The 16,778-nt window shown below is 40.7% G+C and overlaps 1 protein-coding gene across 3 annotated transcripts in view; it reads right to left on the bottom strand.

Moving 5' to 3' along the window:
* TNFRSF19 (TNF receptor superfamily member 19) overlaps positions 1-16,778 on the bottom strand; it is a 90,674-nt gene that overhangs the window by 49,856 nt on the left and 24,040 nt on the right. For all 3 annotated transcript variants that reach the window (XM_059377774.1, XM_059377773.1, XM_059377772.1), the window contains one exon: positions 5,868-6,046. In XM_059377774.1, coding sequence (XP_059233757.1) covers positions 5,868-6,046 — 179 coding nt within the window. The remainder of the gene's footprint in view (positions 1-5,867; positions 6,047-16,778) is intronic.

Raw genomic sequence — 16,778 nt, 5'->3', positions numbered from 1 at the left:
CCAGGAGCTGAGGGGAGGAGGAAAAGGCGACTTATCATTCAATGGGTATAGAATCTCCATTTGGGAAGATGAAAATGTTCTGGAGATCAGCTTGCAACAATGTGAATGTACTTAACATTCTGAACTGTACCCTTAAAAATGGTCAAGATGGTTAACTTTATGTTACATGTTTTTTACAACGAAAACACATGAAAAATTAAAATAAGGTAAAAACCATAGGGCAATGTAAGAGAGCTTTCTTATTAAAGATGTATTTTTTACTTAACTGTGTAATATATTTATCCTTTCATCCGGAAAATTTGCCAAATAATAAGTAATTGAACATTGACACAGTCCAAAAATAGTTTTATACATAAACTCTCATTCTATATAAATATAATCAGAACAAAGAGTGAAACAAAAAATGTAATATCCAACATCTTCTGTATCAACTATTGATACAGACATACATACTTTAAAAACTTTTGGGGAAACAAACATGGATGTTTAACATTTTTAAAATAAGGAAATCTAGTGACAGAACAGTCTTGAGGTCTGAGATTTCCCTGACAATTGAATAAAATACATTTGCCAAAAATATATAGATTAAAATATGGGTTTGAGCCATCAAGGAAATGAGACTAGAAGGTGAGCAAATTACATCATGTTTTGAATGATCATTAAATACAAAGTAGAAATAGCCTGAAATCCTAACTGGAGAGGAGGTTGAGTGGGCACACTGATTCACAGGGTTCCCATGCGTGTAACCCTGCTCACAAGGAGAGATAGATGATGCTTGGACTTTACTCTGAGGACAGCTATCTGCAGCTACAAAGAGATTATATAAAAGCATTTAGAATCTGCTCTGCCAGTTTCTTTGTGACAATGGCTTGATGGCAGAATCTAAGTTTTTTTTTAAACTTAATTTTTAAATTTAATTTAATTAATGTAATTAAATTTAAATTTTTTTAAAGATTTTATTTATTTATCAGGGGGGGAAAGAGCGAGCACAGGCAGACAGAATGGCAGGTAGAGGCAGAGGGAGAAGCAGGCTCCCTGCTGAGCAAGGAGCCCGATGTGGAACTTGATCCCAGGACGCTGGGATCATGACCTGAGCCGAAGGCAGCTGCTTAACCTACTGAGCCACCCAGGCATCCCTTAAATTTAATTTTTTAATGAAAAAAGTTTTTAACAAAATTTTCAAGACCGTCAACTGACTCTTTTTTTCCTTTTTTGTACAAAGTGAGATTAAATCAGAACCCTGGGTGCCTGGGTGGCTCAGTGGGTTAAACCGCTGCCTTCTGCTCAGGTCATGATCTTGGGGTCCTGGGATCAAGTCCCGCATCGGGCTCTCTGCTCGGCGGGGAGCCTGCTTCCCTCTCTCTCTCTGCCTGCCTCTCTGTCTACTTGTGATCTCTCTGTGTCAAATAAATAAATAAAATCTTTTAAAAAAAAATCAGAACTCTAAAACATAGTACATTCACTAAATTATAAATTATATAGTAACCATCATAGACATGGATGGTTTTTTAATTTTTGGAAGAGTTGCCTCAAAATTACCCTCCAATGTGAAGATGAAGTTATAGAAATTAGAATTTTAACATATAATTGAAAGTATTAAATGCATAAATAAATGTATCAAGCTTGAAAGATTATTTTACTTTTTCTTGCTTAGACTTCTGTGGTTTTGGAGACACAGAAACATTTCTAACTCTGCTTTCTGACCAAGTGAGAAAGAACACAAGTTTTAAAAAATAAAATAAAAGGGATTAGGGATACAGCTGTCTGGCTAAACAGCCTTTAGTTGAACTTCAGCTTTTACTCTGGATGTTCAGATAGCTAATGGAAAAAAAAAAAACAAAAAACAAAAGGAAATCATATTGGATTTTACTTAATCATGGTTTGCTGAAAGGCATCTAAAAGATGTATTTACTAATACATTTGTATTTATTTATTTAGAATTTATTTATTTAGAAACTCTAAAGTTTCTCCAACACTGAATTTGGAGAGGAATTTTTAATTCAACTCAATCCAAATAACACCAGTTTGCTTAATGAACACCATGTGGAAAAGTGCCCTTCTAAGATATGCCTGGTTATAGGAGCCCCTGGGTGGCTCAGTCAGTTAAGCGTCTGCCTTCTGCTCAGGTCATGATTCCAGGGTCCCGCATAGGGCTCCTTACTCAGCAGGGAGCCTGCGTATCCCTTTCCCTCTGCTGCTCCCCCTGCTTGTACTCTCTCTCTCTTTGACAAATAAATAAAAATTTAAAGAAAAAAATTAGCTATCATTGTTACTAGAAAGAACTGGCAGGGGCTGGCTTATTCTTTCGGGCTGGGACCTAGGTCCCCTTAGCAGAGAAAGGATGGGAACATGGCAGGCAGAGGAGAAGGCTGGAAGCCCACTGCAAAAAACAACAAAAAAAAACCAGTCATGTAAAGCGTTCACTGGCTCCCAGGAACATTAACTGGTGACAAGGTCATGTATGTATTTGTGCTTACTATGGGTCAGGCATTCTGCTTGGCATTTTGCATGCATTATAGTCTCCGTCATTCCGCCAGTTCTGCAGGTTGGTATTATTAGATGATCATTTGTAGGTGAGAATAATGGGTGTCAGAGAAATTGAGGTATTGGCATAAAGTCATTGGACATATTTGGAAACAAGGAGACTCTTCAATCACTCAGATTGAGGGCACAGAGGACAAACTATTCCCACGCGGTACTGCCACTGGGAAAAAGGCCACTGCTGTCCCACTGGGGCTGAGCCTCCAGGCAGCAGAAAACTCTGATCAGGTGAGGCTGAGCCTTCAGAAGGCAGGGGTAGCACTAGAAATGAAAATGCCACCCTCTGCCTGATGTTGGCATCACTTTTCTGGGAACAATATGCAATTTGCTTATTTTCTTTCTGCCTCAATTTTCCTGTCTATAAAATGGATTTCAACTATTTACCTTCTTCACACAAATATAGTGAAGCTGGGCGAGCACTTTAAAACACTCTGGATAGGGGCGCCTGGGTGGCTCAGTGGATTAAGCCGCTGCCTTCGGCTCAGGTCATGATCTCAGTGTCCTGGGATCGAGCCCCGCATCGGGCTCTTTGCTCAGCGGGAGCCTGCTTCTCTCTCTCTCTCTGCCTGACTCTCCGCCTACTTGTGATTTCTCTCTCTGTCAAATAAATAATAAATAAAATCTTTAAAAAAAAAAAAAAACACTCTGGATAACCTCGGTAAAAGTCACTATATAACTATCGCCTGGCTCGTACATTCACGCTGGCTTAGGAAGCATGTAATTTTAAACTAATCATATAAATAAACTATGAAATATCATTCAAATGTCTACTCACTTATATATGACTTTCCCACATCTAAGCATTTACTTAAAGAATGAGCAAACACTGCAGCTAAAGGCGTGGGCTCAGGTGACAATGAATGAGGTTAAGCATGAGGAAACACTTTTGGTGGGAGGTCGTGGGGAGAGCGCGACCTCACTCATACTCCAGCCGCATAACTGTGTGAGTTCCCTCTTTGTAAAACCAGATCCTCTGGTCCTGTGCTTTTCCTCACTTTCTCTGCCTCTGAATCTCCCGTGGACCTCCTCTTCTCCCTGCCCCACAGAGGAGGAGATGGACACTAACATGCTTTTAGCAGAACTGTAGAGTAGGAACAGCAGAGATGGGTCAGGTATTTGGTTAGTGTTCCTCAATTACATCTGCATTAGGTCAGAACTCTGGATACTGATATTCACAGGTATCAGCATCACCTGAAGTTATAGACCATTCCTTTTTTTAAAGTAGCAGATTAATTGAGATCTAATTCACATATATTACAATCCACCCATGTAAAGCATACAATTAAATGGCCTTTGGTGTATTCACAGAGCTGTGCAACCATCAGAACAATCAGTTTTAGACATTTTTATCACAACAAAAAAGAAACTCTGTACCCTTAAGCAGTCAACCCTGACTCTTCCCAGCAACCACCCCCCTCCACCACACACACACCAACCGCTAGCCCCAGGTAACCACTCAATTACTTTTTGTCCCTATAGATCACCCGTTCTGGACATCGCATACAAATGGAATCATATAATACGTCTTTTGTGATTGGCTTCTTTCACTTAGCATAATGTTTTCTAGGTTCAGCCATTTTGTTGCATGAACGAGTGATTCATCCCCTTTTAACACCAAATAATATTCTCTTGTTTGAATATCCTCCAATTTGTCAACCAATTTATCAGTCGATGGATATCTGGGTTCTTCTCACTTTTTGACCATTAGGCATAATGCTGCTATGAACATTTGTGTAGCCATTTTTGTGTGGTCAGGTTTCTAACTGTCTTGGTTATATACCTAAAAGCAGAATTGCTCGGTCACATTGTAACTCTATTTTAACTATTTGAGGAACTGCCAAACTGCCAAACTCTAAAGCAGCTGCACCATTTTCTATTACTAATGGTGGATGGTGGTTCCAGTTTCTCCACATCCTCACCAACCCTTGTCATTGTCTTTGTGGGGACAGCCATCCTAGTTGGCTTGAAGTATGTGGTTTTAATTTGCATTTCCCTGATGGCGAATGACACTCAGCATCTTTTCATGTGCTGATTTGCTGTCTGTGTATCTTCTTTGGAGAAATGTCTACTCAGACATTTTAATTGTGATATTGGTCTTTTCATTATTGAGTTATAAGAGTTTTATATAGTCTAGATAAGACAGTCCCCTATCACATATATGATTTATATATTGTTCCTCTAACTCTGTGGGTTGTCTTTTTATTTTCTTGATAATATCCTTTGAAACACAAAAGATTTTAATTTGGTGAAGTGTAATGGTTATTTTTTCTTTTATTCCCTGTGCCTTTGGTTTTAAACCATTACATTTCATACCTGCTCAGGTGCTTAGCATAGGGTCACAGTTGGCCCATGAGGCTATTTTGTACCTCTTTCTGCCCTTCAGGCCCACAGGTTGTCTTCCCCTCTGCCCTCAACAAGAGCCCCAGAGCTAGCACTCACCATTCTGATAGCAGGGCTGTGATCTGTGGGGGTCCTCTGGCTGTCTAGTTAGACACCTGCCTCTGTGGTGACTGAGAGCCCGGATTCCCACGTTAGGGTCCCTGAACTCCAGGGTCCTGTCCACGTTGGGGCCTGTCTCTCTGATCCCTGTGTCCACAGGGCTCTTCCCCCACACACCTACTCAGCAAACTGCCTCAACTCTGAGTCTTGCTCAAAGCTCAGGTAACCCGGTCACCCTCCCAGATGCTGCCGTTTGCCTAGGCATCACTGAGCCAGCCTAGCCTCATCTGCCTTATCTACTCTAGGTTCTTCTTCCACAGAAATCATCCTCTGCTACCTTTCTGCAGAAGGTACGGCTTCATTATTTACCACTTTAGAGCTTTCTAAAACCTTCTTAGGATATAATCTGCATGTGGGTAGGGTTCCCAGCCTCTTTACCTCAGCGACGCCTGACTTCTGTACAGCCCTGCCTCCTAGCTGCTTCACAAATAGCGGCAGAAATGAGTGAATGGCCCTGATTTGCATTTCTCTGATCACTGACCAGGATGAACATGGCCATAGGATCACCGGCCGCACGTGTTCCCTCTTTTGTGAACAGCCCCGTCCCCTCTGTTGTCCATTTGTCCCCGTTTTCTTTTTCATCGATTTATAGGGAACTCTGTCGATTCTCCTGACACTAATACTTCGTTAGTGCGCGTATTCATTTTGTTTATAACCAGCGCCCGTCACGGGCTCACAGCCCGCGGTGGGCGCAGAGGAAGTCACGGCCACCCCACAGCTGCGCTCGGGTTCCTGTGGGTGTGCGTTCACCTTTGGGACGGAACCAGGGAAAGGCGCGTTTGAAAAATCATTCCATAATCACGAGGGAAAGAAATCGCCCGACCTACCCTGGCAAGCAGTCCCCGCAGACGGCGTCGCTGGTGACCGAACAGTTTGCCTTCTGGAAGCGGTTCACCACGGCGCACTCCAGGCACGGCTTGCATTTCTGAAAGCCCCAGTCCTCCTTGAACCTGTGCGGCCGGCATGTCATGCACTGGGCATCCTCCCCGTAGCCAAAGCCGCATTCCTGCAGGGATTAACAGGCAACAGAACGCTATTCAGACGTGGCAAGCGTGAAAAAGACGGCTGGGATAAAAGGAAGACCCGGTCTAATAATTACCGAGTGCCGGCCTTCCTGGATACAAAGACGGCTCATTCAGCAGGTTCAAATGTGTCTCCCACTGCTAATAATCTCTCTTACTAGGATAAGTATACTTAGTCATCCACTTTATTCAAGAAGCCGTGAGCATTTGAATAAGAAAGGTTCTCCGGGACCCCCACTGGGGCATTATTGCTAGCTTATGGCAGAATTATGGCACTTTCTTCTTTTCTAATTAAGACAGTCATGGGCATGTTCAGAAACTAAAGTCAGGGTAATATCCAGGCACTAACTCACTTTTCGAGGCAGGAAATAAATACTTTGCTATCAAGAGTGATATTTTAGAAACGAGGCTCACTGTAAGAAATTGTCTAAGCTGATAAATTTAGAGGTCTATGCAGTAGAGAGCATCCTTACGTGTTAGCTGCATGTTATTGTGTGATGGCAGGGAGATTCTGACATATTTCTTAAAAGAACACTAAATTCTCATGTGAATTAAACTGTGTCATACTACAGGCCGCATGCTTCTCTAGATTTGAATGTCAGCACACAATATTGCTTACCATGGATGGGCAAAACGGATGGTTCTTTGATGCATGTATGATCATTTCCACAAGGCCCATAATCAAATAAATCACAGCTTATCATATAATGTAAATACAATGCAACCATAAGAATGACATTGATATGGGTTCATGGTAGCTTTAAAAAGTTATTAATATAGAATTAGAAGTATGATCCCATCACTTACAAAAATATTAATAATTAGTACTAACATTTATTGGGTGCTTACTCTGTGCTGGGAACTTCATACACATTATCTCATTAAGTCATACGTCTTCCAAATGAAGGAAGCAGGATCATTATTTCCATGTCATGAATGTGGGTGTGGAGCTTCCCAGAAGGTACGTACCTTGGTTAAGGTACCTTAGGTATCTAAAGTACGTACCTTAAAGGTACGTACCTTAACCAAGGTACATAGCTAATGTTAGAACCAGGATTTGAACCCACATTGTTTAATTCTGGAGTCAGATTCTATACCCCCGACACTGTAGGATCCCTCTGGTACTTCCTCTCTCCATGTGGAGAGCACACTGAGGAAGCCCACAAACACAGCTCAGTGCAGCAGAGGAAGGAAGGACTCCAACGAAATCTCTTGGTTTCCTTACCCACACCCTTCCGATGCAGAATACAAACGCCTGTTAGTTCAAAATGCCCATTGGCCTGTCCAATTTATATATATAAAGTTCTTTATCCATACTTATATGCACAATCAACTAAGGCAGTACTTATTTATCAAAAATTAAATCAAAACCAACACAAAAGATAGTATTCTCTGTACTCAAACTACTGACTAAAAGAGATTCATAGTAACGCTGCAATTCAGTTTTACTAATTAATTCGTACACATCTTGGAGGAGCAATACCTTCTGTTCTCATTTCCAGCCAGCCTTTCAAATGTGTACCCTGAACATACACAGCAAAGAGAGACGGAGGGAAAAAAAGCAGATCACCAACCTTCTGAATCCCGAGCGCTCCAACTAGACAAATTTCTAAACCAAGGCACAGATAGAAGAAGGAAAAAAAAATTGAAGAATTCATTCACGAGTAGAATTTCCTTCAAATTGTTAACAGGGATTATCTCTGGGGGGTGGGGAGTGACATCCTGAGATGTTTTGAATTTTGATAATTCTGCGATCATTTAATTTTTGCCAAACAGCATCTATTACTCAGGTAATCAAGAAAACACCAAAGATACATATTCAGAAAGCATTGCCTGGGGTGTGGACTAGGTCTCTGCGGGGAGGTCCCTGCCATTTTGGGTGCTCTGTACACAGGTGATGTGGTCGTGCACTGGGGCAGAGGGTGTTCTTGCTAAGTAGTTGCTAAAAGCTGAGTGCATCCAAAAACTCTCCATCAGTCACACAGGAGCCACCCTCTCACAATTTTCCAGGATCAAAGTGTGGTGACATGTGACATTTGGAAGTGGGATGGGCCCTCGTTGTCCACAAGCTCAGCATCTCCACGTCAAAAGCTCAAGCAAGAGTAAAGTTTCAAAATCATACATTGATCCAAGCAACTTGGATTGTAAGGGTGTTAGATGCAAGTTACAACGCAACAAAGAAATGGAGGAAACGGGAAGTGAGCAGAAGAGAAAACAAAGGGAAAGAGAAATGAGAACGAGAAGAAAGTGTATTAACTGGGAATAAATGTCTGAAATCCTGTTTTTCAAGTGAGGCTGACATAAGAGAAAAAGTATATGTCTTCCTACAATGACATATGATAACCAGAGACATATGAGTTTGAAGGCCAATTCTGCCTCTTGTCCTCTAAGCTATTTTGGGAATTCTCTGACCCTCAGTCTCTTCATCTCTGAGATGGCAACAGTACATGTCTGCTCCACAGGGTTGTTTTGAGGAATAAACAGGAAATATTTATTTATTTATATTTATAATATATATTATATAATTATATATATATGTGTGTGTGTGTGTATATATGTAAAAGTTGTAACCTATAAATCAAGCATAGAGGGGCATTCACCAAATAAATGATACCTTTTTAGATTCTCTACAACCCAACAAATGAACTTTCCCGATTCAAGTATAATAAAGCCTTACTGGGGAACAAAAGGATCTTTAGACTCCAATTTTTTCTGGGTTACTTGCAATGTCAATTTACATCTAAATTATTTTTATAGAATGTCTTTTGAAAAAGGTACATAAAATACAATTTAGCCATAGCTGCTTGAATCAACTACTACATTGTGTTGTAATACAAGGAAGTAGGAAGCCCCCATGTCTATATAGGCGGTTTTGCTCTTGTAGTGCCCCTGACAAGCAGTCAACTCCCATTTGTTGCTCCTGCCACATATCACTGTCTCTGACAATTCACTTCCTCTCTCCATTCCTGAGAAACTAGATGAATATCCAAGCAGACATGGACTTGAAGGAATTGACAGACTCATCTCTTTTGAAAATTAAGGGATACGTGAAGCGTTGGGAAGATCTTCGTGCTTTGCTTATTTTTTGATTCTCGACTGTATTTTGAAGTTTGTGTTGCACATACATGAGGACCGATTTGACCACTGTGTTTTTGCCCACATTGCACTGTGCGTCATTTACATGTCACTATACTTCATAGACTGAGGATTTCATGAAAAAATTTTTGGGGGTTCAGTCTATGTTCAAATCATGTATAGAAAAAACAACAGGGGCACCCAGGGGGCTCCGGTCATGATCCCAGGATCCTGGGATTGAACCCCCATCAGGCTCCCTGCTCAGCAGGGAGCCTGCTTCTCCCTTCTGCTCTGCTCCTCCCCCAACTCCTGTGAGCATATGCTTGCTCTCTCTCTCTCAAATAAATAAAAACCTTAAAAAACAATTAAAAAAAAAAAAAAAAGAAAAGAAAAGACAACAAAGCCAGGCACCAAATGCATCATATTTTGCCTTCATTGTCTGGATATTACTTACTGTTTCTGCTTAGAGTTTATATGTTTTAGTAATAACAACACTAAGTTCAGAGTAATTTACGTGAGAGGTTGAGATAAGGCTGCGTGTCCATTACAAGCACAAAATAATACCTAAATGTATTAAACAGGTACTGTGACCTGTATAGTCTCCTGGGAATTATTATATAGAGACTGATTATTTGGGGGAATTTAGTTTAAAATATATTTTCTCTAAAAAAATAAATAAATAAATAAATAAATAAATAAAATAAAATATATTTTCTCTACAGTACCTGTTATTTTTTAAAAACATAATATCAAAATAACGACCTAATATTATTTTTAAGCTTTTAAAAAATGCTTGCAGTTCATGATAGTCTAAGAAATTTATGAAGTGATCATTCTGGATGTAGAGAAGATATTTCCAAGGAATTACATGACAGCACACTGTCCATAGCGGCAACCTCGTTTAGAGCGACTGTCGTGTTTCTAAAGCGCCATCAAAACAGAGATGCTGTAATTATTTGAAATCCAGGCTGTAATGTAAACAGCATATAAACATTAAATTACCCTCAATATAAATGTCTACTTTGATGTTTTTATTTCATTCAATAAAACTAGGTGGTTAAAATGCCTTGAAATCTTCCTCCATAAAGTTCAGTAAAGAGCTACCAAGAGCAAAAGAGGAAAGGCTGAACAGCTCCAAGAGCCGGGCTGCGCCACTGCCTCCTGGCCAGGGCAGCGCTGGTGCGCTTGCGCCGAAATCGTGCCTCTGTAAACTCGGGTCCACCCCCAGTGGCCGAAGGGCTGTGCTTTCTGGTCCCTTTCCTTTCTATCACTTTTTATACTGAAAAACTACTAGTACACACAAGATTTTAATAAACAAACAGTACGCCTTCCTTCCCATCCCTGGTCTCTTCACTTCCTATTCCTTCCACAGAGGCAAACATTGCTACCAGGTTTTGGGAAACCCTCACAGAAATATCCTAATTCCGTGTGTGTGTCTTTCTTTCTTTTCTTTTTAAGACTTTATTTATTTACTTGAGAGAGAATGGGAGAGAGAGAGCGCATGAGAGCGGGGAGGTCCGAGGAAGAAGCAGACTCCCCCCTGAGCAGGAAGGCAGTTACTTGAGCAAGTATTCCCCACCCAGTGCATCTTGGAGAGTGCTACCGATCAGCACAGACAGAGCACGCCATTGTGTGGTTACAGCTGAATTTGTTCTACGGAGCCTGGTCATCACTGCATCCCAAGAGCAGGAGGCAGGGGGCAACCACAGATGTCTGTTGAAGTAAGTTGGCATTGATCACGTGGTCTGATCCTGCATCTAATGAAAACAGTATGGAATATTTTGGGTTTCCCCCCCATTACTTTTGCATATAAAGGAGGCAATTTCCCCAGGCAAATGATTTCCCATAGCAGGCTAGTATACTACCATTGGGAATAAAAGAAATGGTAGAAATGGATTTTTGGTGAGATCAAACAAAGAGTACTTAAAGAAGAGAGTTAGCTGGCCATGCTCACTGTGGTTAGGTTTACCTCATTTCTGACCAAACTTCACAGGCTCCTGTGAGCTATTTTCTCAATTAGGCCCCAGCCTTGGGCCTTGTCCTCAAGAACCCAGTTGTCCAAGAATCCTGTGTAGTTGGTTAAGCCAGAATCCCCCACCGTCCTATCTGCTCACCCTCAATCTCTGATCCGATTTCCTCCTGCCCCTCTATCCTCTGATCCCACTGGCCTGCCTTCAGTAAGAATCCTGTTAGGTCCGTTTTAGCTAGAACCCCCCCTGCCCCAATGTTTCCTCTTAGGAATTTTCCATCCACTGCCCCCCACTCCACTCCTTGGCTAAAATCCCCACTTCTCCATGTTGTATTTGGAATTGAGCCCAGTTCTATACTGAGGCCTCTCTTCCCCCAATGCAATAGTCCCTGAGTGAAATCTGTTTTTACCGCTTTCACCTCTGTCCCACTCTGGTTCTCTGACACTTTCCAGGTTACGCACACTACAGCTCTCCCTCTCATCATTTCGTCAGAAGGACTGGACACGTGGCTTTGGTGAGGGAGCATACATGGGAGGAGTCTGAGATGGGAATGGGGGTGTTAGGCAGCCCTTGGCCTGGGCGTCACACTTAGAAATGGGTTTTGTTTTTATGCAGTGTGGTCTGCCATTAATATCAATTGTAGAGATGCATTTAGGCTTTAAAATAATCCTGGAGTCTTTGTTTTTGAAATTATGACCTGGTACCTTAAAACCTTAAAAGAAATACCTGCAACTTCCCTGAATTCCTAAAGAAGCCTTTCTATTAATAAGCTTCAAGGGGTAAACATATACACATGAGTAAAATAATAACCCAATTTTTTTTTTTTTAAGCATTGCCATAGGATTCCAAGTGATTTCCCAAAATCCTACAATAAGCAAACAATCCCCAATATCCAACGCCTCCCTCCGTCACTCTTTCCCTAAAGCCTATCAGGGCACCTGGTACTTATAAAGATTCTTTGCTTGACCAAACTTCAGCCAGGCTTCTTAACCTTCTTCCAGACCCACACATGTACTTCCTTATAAAATCCAGCTTTAGCAAGTGCTCTGCTAATTCAGCTTAACCAGAACTACTCACCCTAATATCTGCTCGGGTTCCCCACGCTCCACTTGAAGTCTCATGGAGCTTTGCAGTCCAATCACCCTGGTTTGTCTTCAGCAAAGAATTATTAGGTTGGCTTCAGCCAGGACCCCTCTAAGCCCTAAGTAATTTTTCACCCACTGACCCCTGCTCCCTGACTCTAAATTCCCATGAGCTCATGTATCGGGATGGAGGCCAGTGGTTTCCCCCACCATAAAATCCCCTTGCAGTGGTTCCCCTCCCTACCCAGCGACTAAAGCCTGCCTTGCCATCCTTATCAACAAGTGCCACTGAATATTTTTTCTTTAACAATACATACCAGGCTGGTGAGTAACATATAATGTTTGCCGGCTAAACAAATGGATGAACAAATAGCACTGAAAGCAGTATTTCCTGAAGTTGTTGTTGTTTCCTTATTGGTATCATTATTACGTTATTCCAAGGAACAAAAGCCTATAAAGGTCACACCAGTGTCCCGATTAGTAAGGCCAGATAACTCTTGTGGGCTGGTGGAGGTGCGCAGGGGGTGGGAGATGAGGGTGGGGGTCTATATGGGGTGGGGGTGGAAGCAGTGAGTGGCCTTTCTTATTTGGGTTCCAAGGCAAGAGAGGGCTGTGTCCAGCTGGGCCATTTCCACCCAAGCTGGCCACAGCAGTAGCCCTGACACTCTGCCCAATATTTTTTAAGCCACATTTGGTGGCTTTCCAATGGCAAACTGACTCAAAGTAAACAGTCCTCAGATCCCCTTCTCTCTATTCTCCCTCTGCAAATTCAGCACTTAGCAAAAACACAAGCGGATCCCATCTACGTGTTCTAGGAGCCGTTCCCCAGACCACAGGGGAGATCCTCACAGACCATCATTGTCGAGGAAACACATTTGGGGCCCTTGGGTCTAAAGCACTATTTATTTGTACAGCCAATAAGTTATTAACTCTGGTTCTTTGAACTTTAAAAGCTCAAATTTGGACAGAGAAGAAGTTATTTGTGGAGAAAAATCTAGCACAAGCAAATGGAAATGACAAATTAGATTTATGTAGTTGGTGTTTAGAAATCACCTTTTTAATTTCCTTTAATAAAACAACACCAAAGACATAGCCCCCCCCCACAACCAACTTCCAGTTTATGAAAATCTGTAATTGAGTTTTTTAAAGAAAAATTACAAGCTAGAGCTTGCTAATATCTGCCAAACATCGCTGGGCCCGATTAGGTATAATTAAACATAAATAAAGTGAGCAACACTATAATTAAATGGCATAAATGAATCTTTTTCATGCTTGCAAATTATATTAATTTTATATGTGCCCGTGTGACTTTCTTCATAGGGATGAAAACAGCTTACCAAAAAGCAGACATCTTTAAAAATGGGAAACCGGACACTCATCCTTGTGGAGGAAAGTGTGTTGTTGTTTACGAGAATTAACTTCTTCACATTAGCTAAAGTTATCCCAATAATTGGTTAGAAAAGCTGACTTTGAAAACTGTGCCAGAGACTTGAAGACTGTTTCAAGTGGTTCATGCAAAAACTAGTTTCCTGGTTTACTGCTGGGAGGTGATCATGTTAAAAGCACATTGTTGGCATTAATACTCGGTGAGGAGGAGGGGCTGTGGCCGGGCAGATTCTAGACAGTAAGAATTAAAAGGCTAATGTGGTCACTTCAGGGAAACAAAAGTCATCCTCCCCCATGCATTGCAATGCTGTTTATTTTCACCAGCTGAAGGGCTGGCTGTGTAACACTCCTGTGCACATTTGTGGCTCCAAATGCCCAGCGTGTACCAGTCGTGGAGCTATGTAAACAGCACTTATTTTTTGCCTCGAACATAGGAAAAAGACATTATCAATTCTCTTTCTCATAAACTTTCTAAACCTAAACCCTGTATTGAAAGAGAGAGAGAGACTAGCTATGGCTCAGCAGGAGAAAATCCTCAAAACCAAGCCCAGATGGCTCAGTGGTTTGTCCTATATTTTCCCAAAGATACACGAAGCCTACCCATTAAGTTGAATGGCCAAAAAGAACCCGGCTGAGAAGACAGGATGCTTGGGGCTTTCAGGGAAACAACTGGAAACCAAAAGCGCTCATGCCACGAGACAGCTCAGGTGGCAGGGAGGGGACTCAGAGAATGCCACCCGGTGTGAGGAGCCATGGCAATGGTGCCCACGTGGCTGGGCCAAACATGAGTGCTGGAGGAAGAGAAGCAGATGGATGTTTGGAAACCAGTGGCCAGGCTAAGGGTGGCATAGCCAAGGAAGGAGAGGAAGGAGCCTGGCCAGGGAGGCAGCTCCTGGAATGTGCAAGCATCAGGTCAAAGGATTTAGATATCTCCCTGTGTTAGAAGTTGGTCCCTAGCCAGAATTTCTGAAGGGAAGTTCATCATTCTAGATCTGCACCGTCCAATACAACAGCCACACCTTCATGTGGCAACACATAAATTTAATTCATTAAAATGCAAAATCTAGTGGTTCAGTGACACAAGCCACCTTTCAAGTATTCAATAACACATTTCAAGCGGCTCGTAACTCCCATCTTGGCCAGCACAGATACAGACCGTTCCATCACTGCAGAAAGTTCTACTGGACAGCACTATACATGAGCAGTATGCAAAATGAGAAAAAAATTATTACCCCATGTGGCTCCAGCACCTTCTCCCAGCACTTACTAATGATGACAATGGATAGATCAACTAACCATCTCTGTGTCTGTTCCTCCATCTATAAAACAGGAGAAGTGATACCCCCTACTTAAGACATACGTTAAAAGGACTCCATTATTTAATATACAAATACCACATAGAAACTGGCTTATTATAACAAACATTGGCTAATTATCTATTTTAATTGCACGATATATATTACAAAATAATAGCTGAAGGGATGTTTGAGAGATAGTGCATTTTTGTTAAGAGACATCTTTTAGATTCACATAACCCAAAGTATCTAGGGTAAAAGGTTAAAATAAGGAATCATTTAAAAAATGGCCAATGAAGGGAAGTGTCTCAATTTAAACAAGCAACGATGGTTATTATTGAGCCTGGAGCTTCTGCGCAGACTTCTTACTATCTAACCATTGAAAGGAAGTGAAAAGAGGTCAGAGGAACTGCTGACCACACGTGACAGGTGTGCCAAAGTGTACACTGTCTCCAGGAATGCTATTCCGGGAACCTCCCCCAAACCCAACTACATGTTTGAAATGGCAGAGACCTAACAATGGGAAAGTAAGCCCAGACACCTTTAGAAAAAAAAATAGAATTGAATGCCTTCCAAAGAAAATAATCATTAGGAGTAATAAAACCACAGATGGAAATTTTAACTCTACCTGCTTACCCAAAGTATTTCCAGGCTTTAGTTTTAAGACACAGATAACATGTTTGTAATGCAAAGAACTTCATGACCCGGCATTTTTTATTTTGGGTTGAGAGACATGATATTAGAAAATGGATAATAAGTTTTAAGTTATGTTTACTATAACAAAACAAGTAACTTAATGATGTTAGAATGAAGGTTATTTGAAAGCTCTCACATCTGATGAAAATGGTTTTTAATAACTCACTTTAAAATATTTACTATTTATTGTGCATTCAAAATTTCAAGCACCACAGGTAACCAAAATTTTAAGCTTCAGTTAAAAAGTAAGGACTCCTGAATTCAGTCATTTCATTATGAATAAACAGGTATCCCTCTTCCAAATTTTATGTTCAGTGCAACAAGTAAAAAGCAATTCAATTATTTATAAATATCTGACTATTTTTTTTTTAAAGCTTGGTCTTAGGCAAAAAAGTAAACTTTCCTTTAATTTGTAAACCATGGATGTCATAATTAATCAGTTGAATAAATTCTCTAATTTTAAGTGATTTATCTGATTTTAATATATTCAGAACTTAGTTTTTTGGGGTTTTTTTGTTTTTTTATCCTCTGAAAGATACATGTTCTTGCTAAAGACTTAATCAAGGAAGCTTGGAAAGAAGAAACTGCAAATCAGGAATAGATAGTTTAGAAATTTCTAGCCCCAAAGTAATCATTTAATAAAAACTCAAGTTCTTTGCCTTAATTAACTATATATATATATATTTTTTCATATGTTTAATATGTCCAATCATACCAATGGAGTATATATATATTCCATCGATATATTTGAATTCCTCTGCTCTTTAGGGTATGAGCAAGGCTAAGTTACTAATTTCATTTACTAGGAGCTAAAACCAAGATAAAAGACTTGGCGAAATATTTAATTTATAACATAAACACACACACACACAGAAATTCATTACCTTTTATATGACAATATTTAAGTAGCACTTCTTTTGCCCTCAAAACTCTCTGAGGTTGACTGATTTGTTCGCTCCTTTAGCGGAGGTATTCTCTGTGGCTGTGCCATGTCCACCTTGAGGTGGACACTGCAGGCCATGCAGGAACATGGTATTTATATTTGTAACAGTTGTGCATCCGAGTGGGTCTTACCCTAATTTTTCAGTGACATCATTACCTTGACTTTTATTCTCTTGCATGCAATTTGGCCTAATCTTTTTTTTCTAATGAAGAAAATGATAATAAATATTGAAACAGAATTATTAATGCATAAAATTAGTAACAAAGTCA

Source organism: Mustela nigripes, chromosome 15, assembly GCF_022355385.1.
Source record: "Mustela nigripes isolate SB6536 chromosome 15, MUSNIG.SB6536, whole genome shotgun sequence".
Taxonomy (NCBI): Eukaryota; Metazoa; Chordata; class Mammalia; order Carnivora; family Mustelidae; genus Mustela; species Mustela nigripes.
This window is presented reverse-complemented; position numbering and strand designations above follow the sequence as displayed.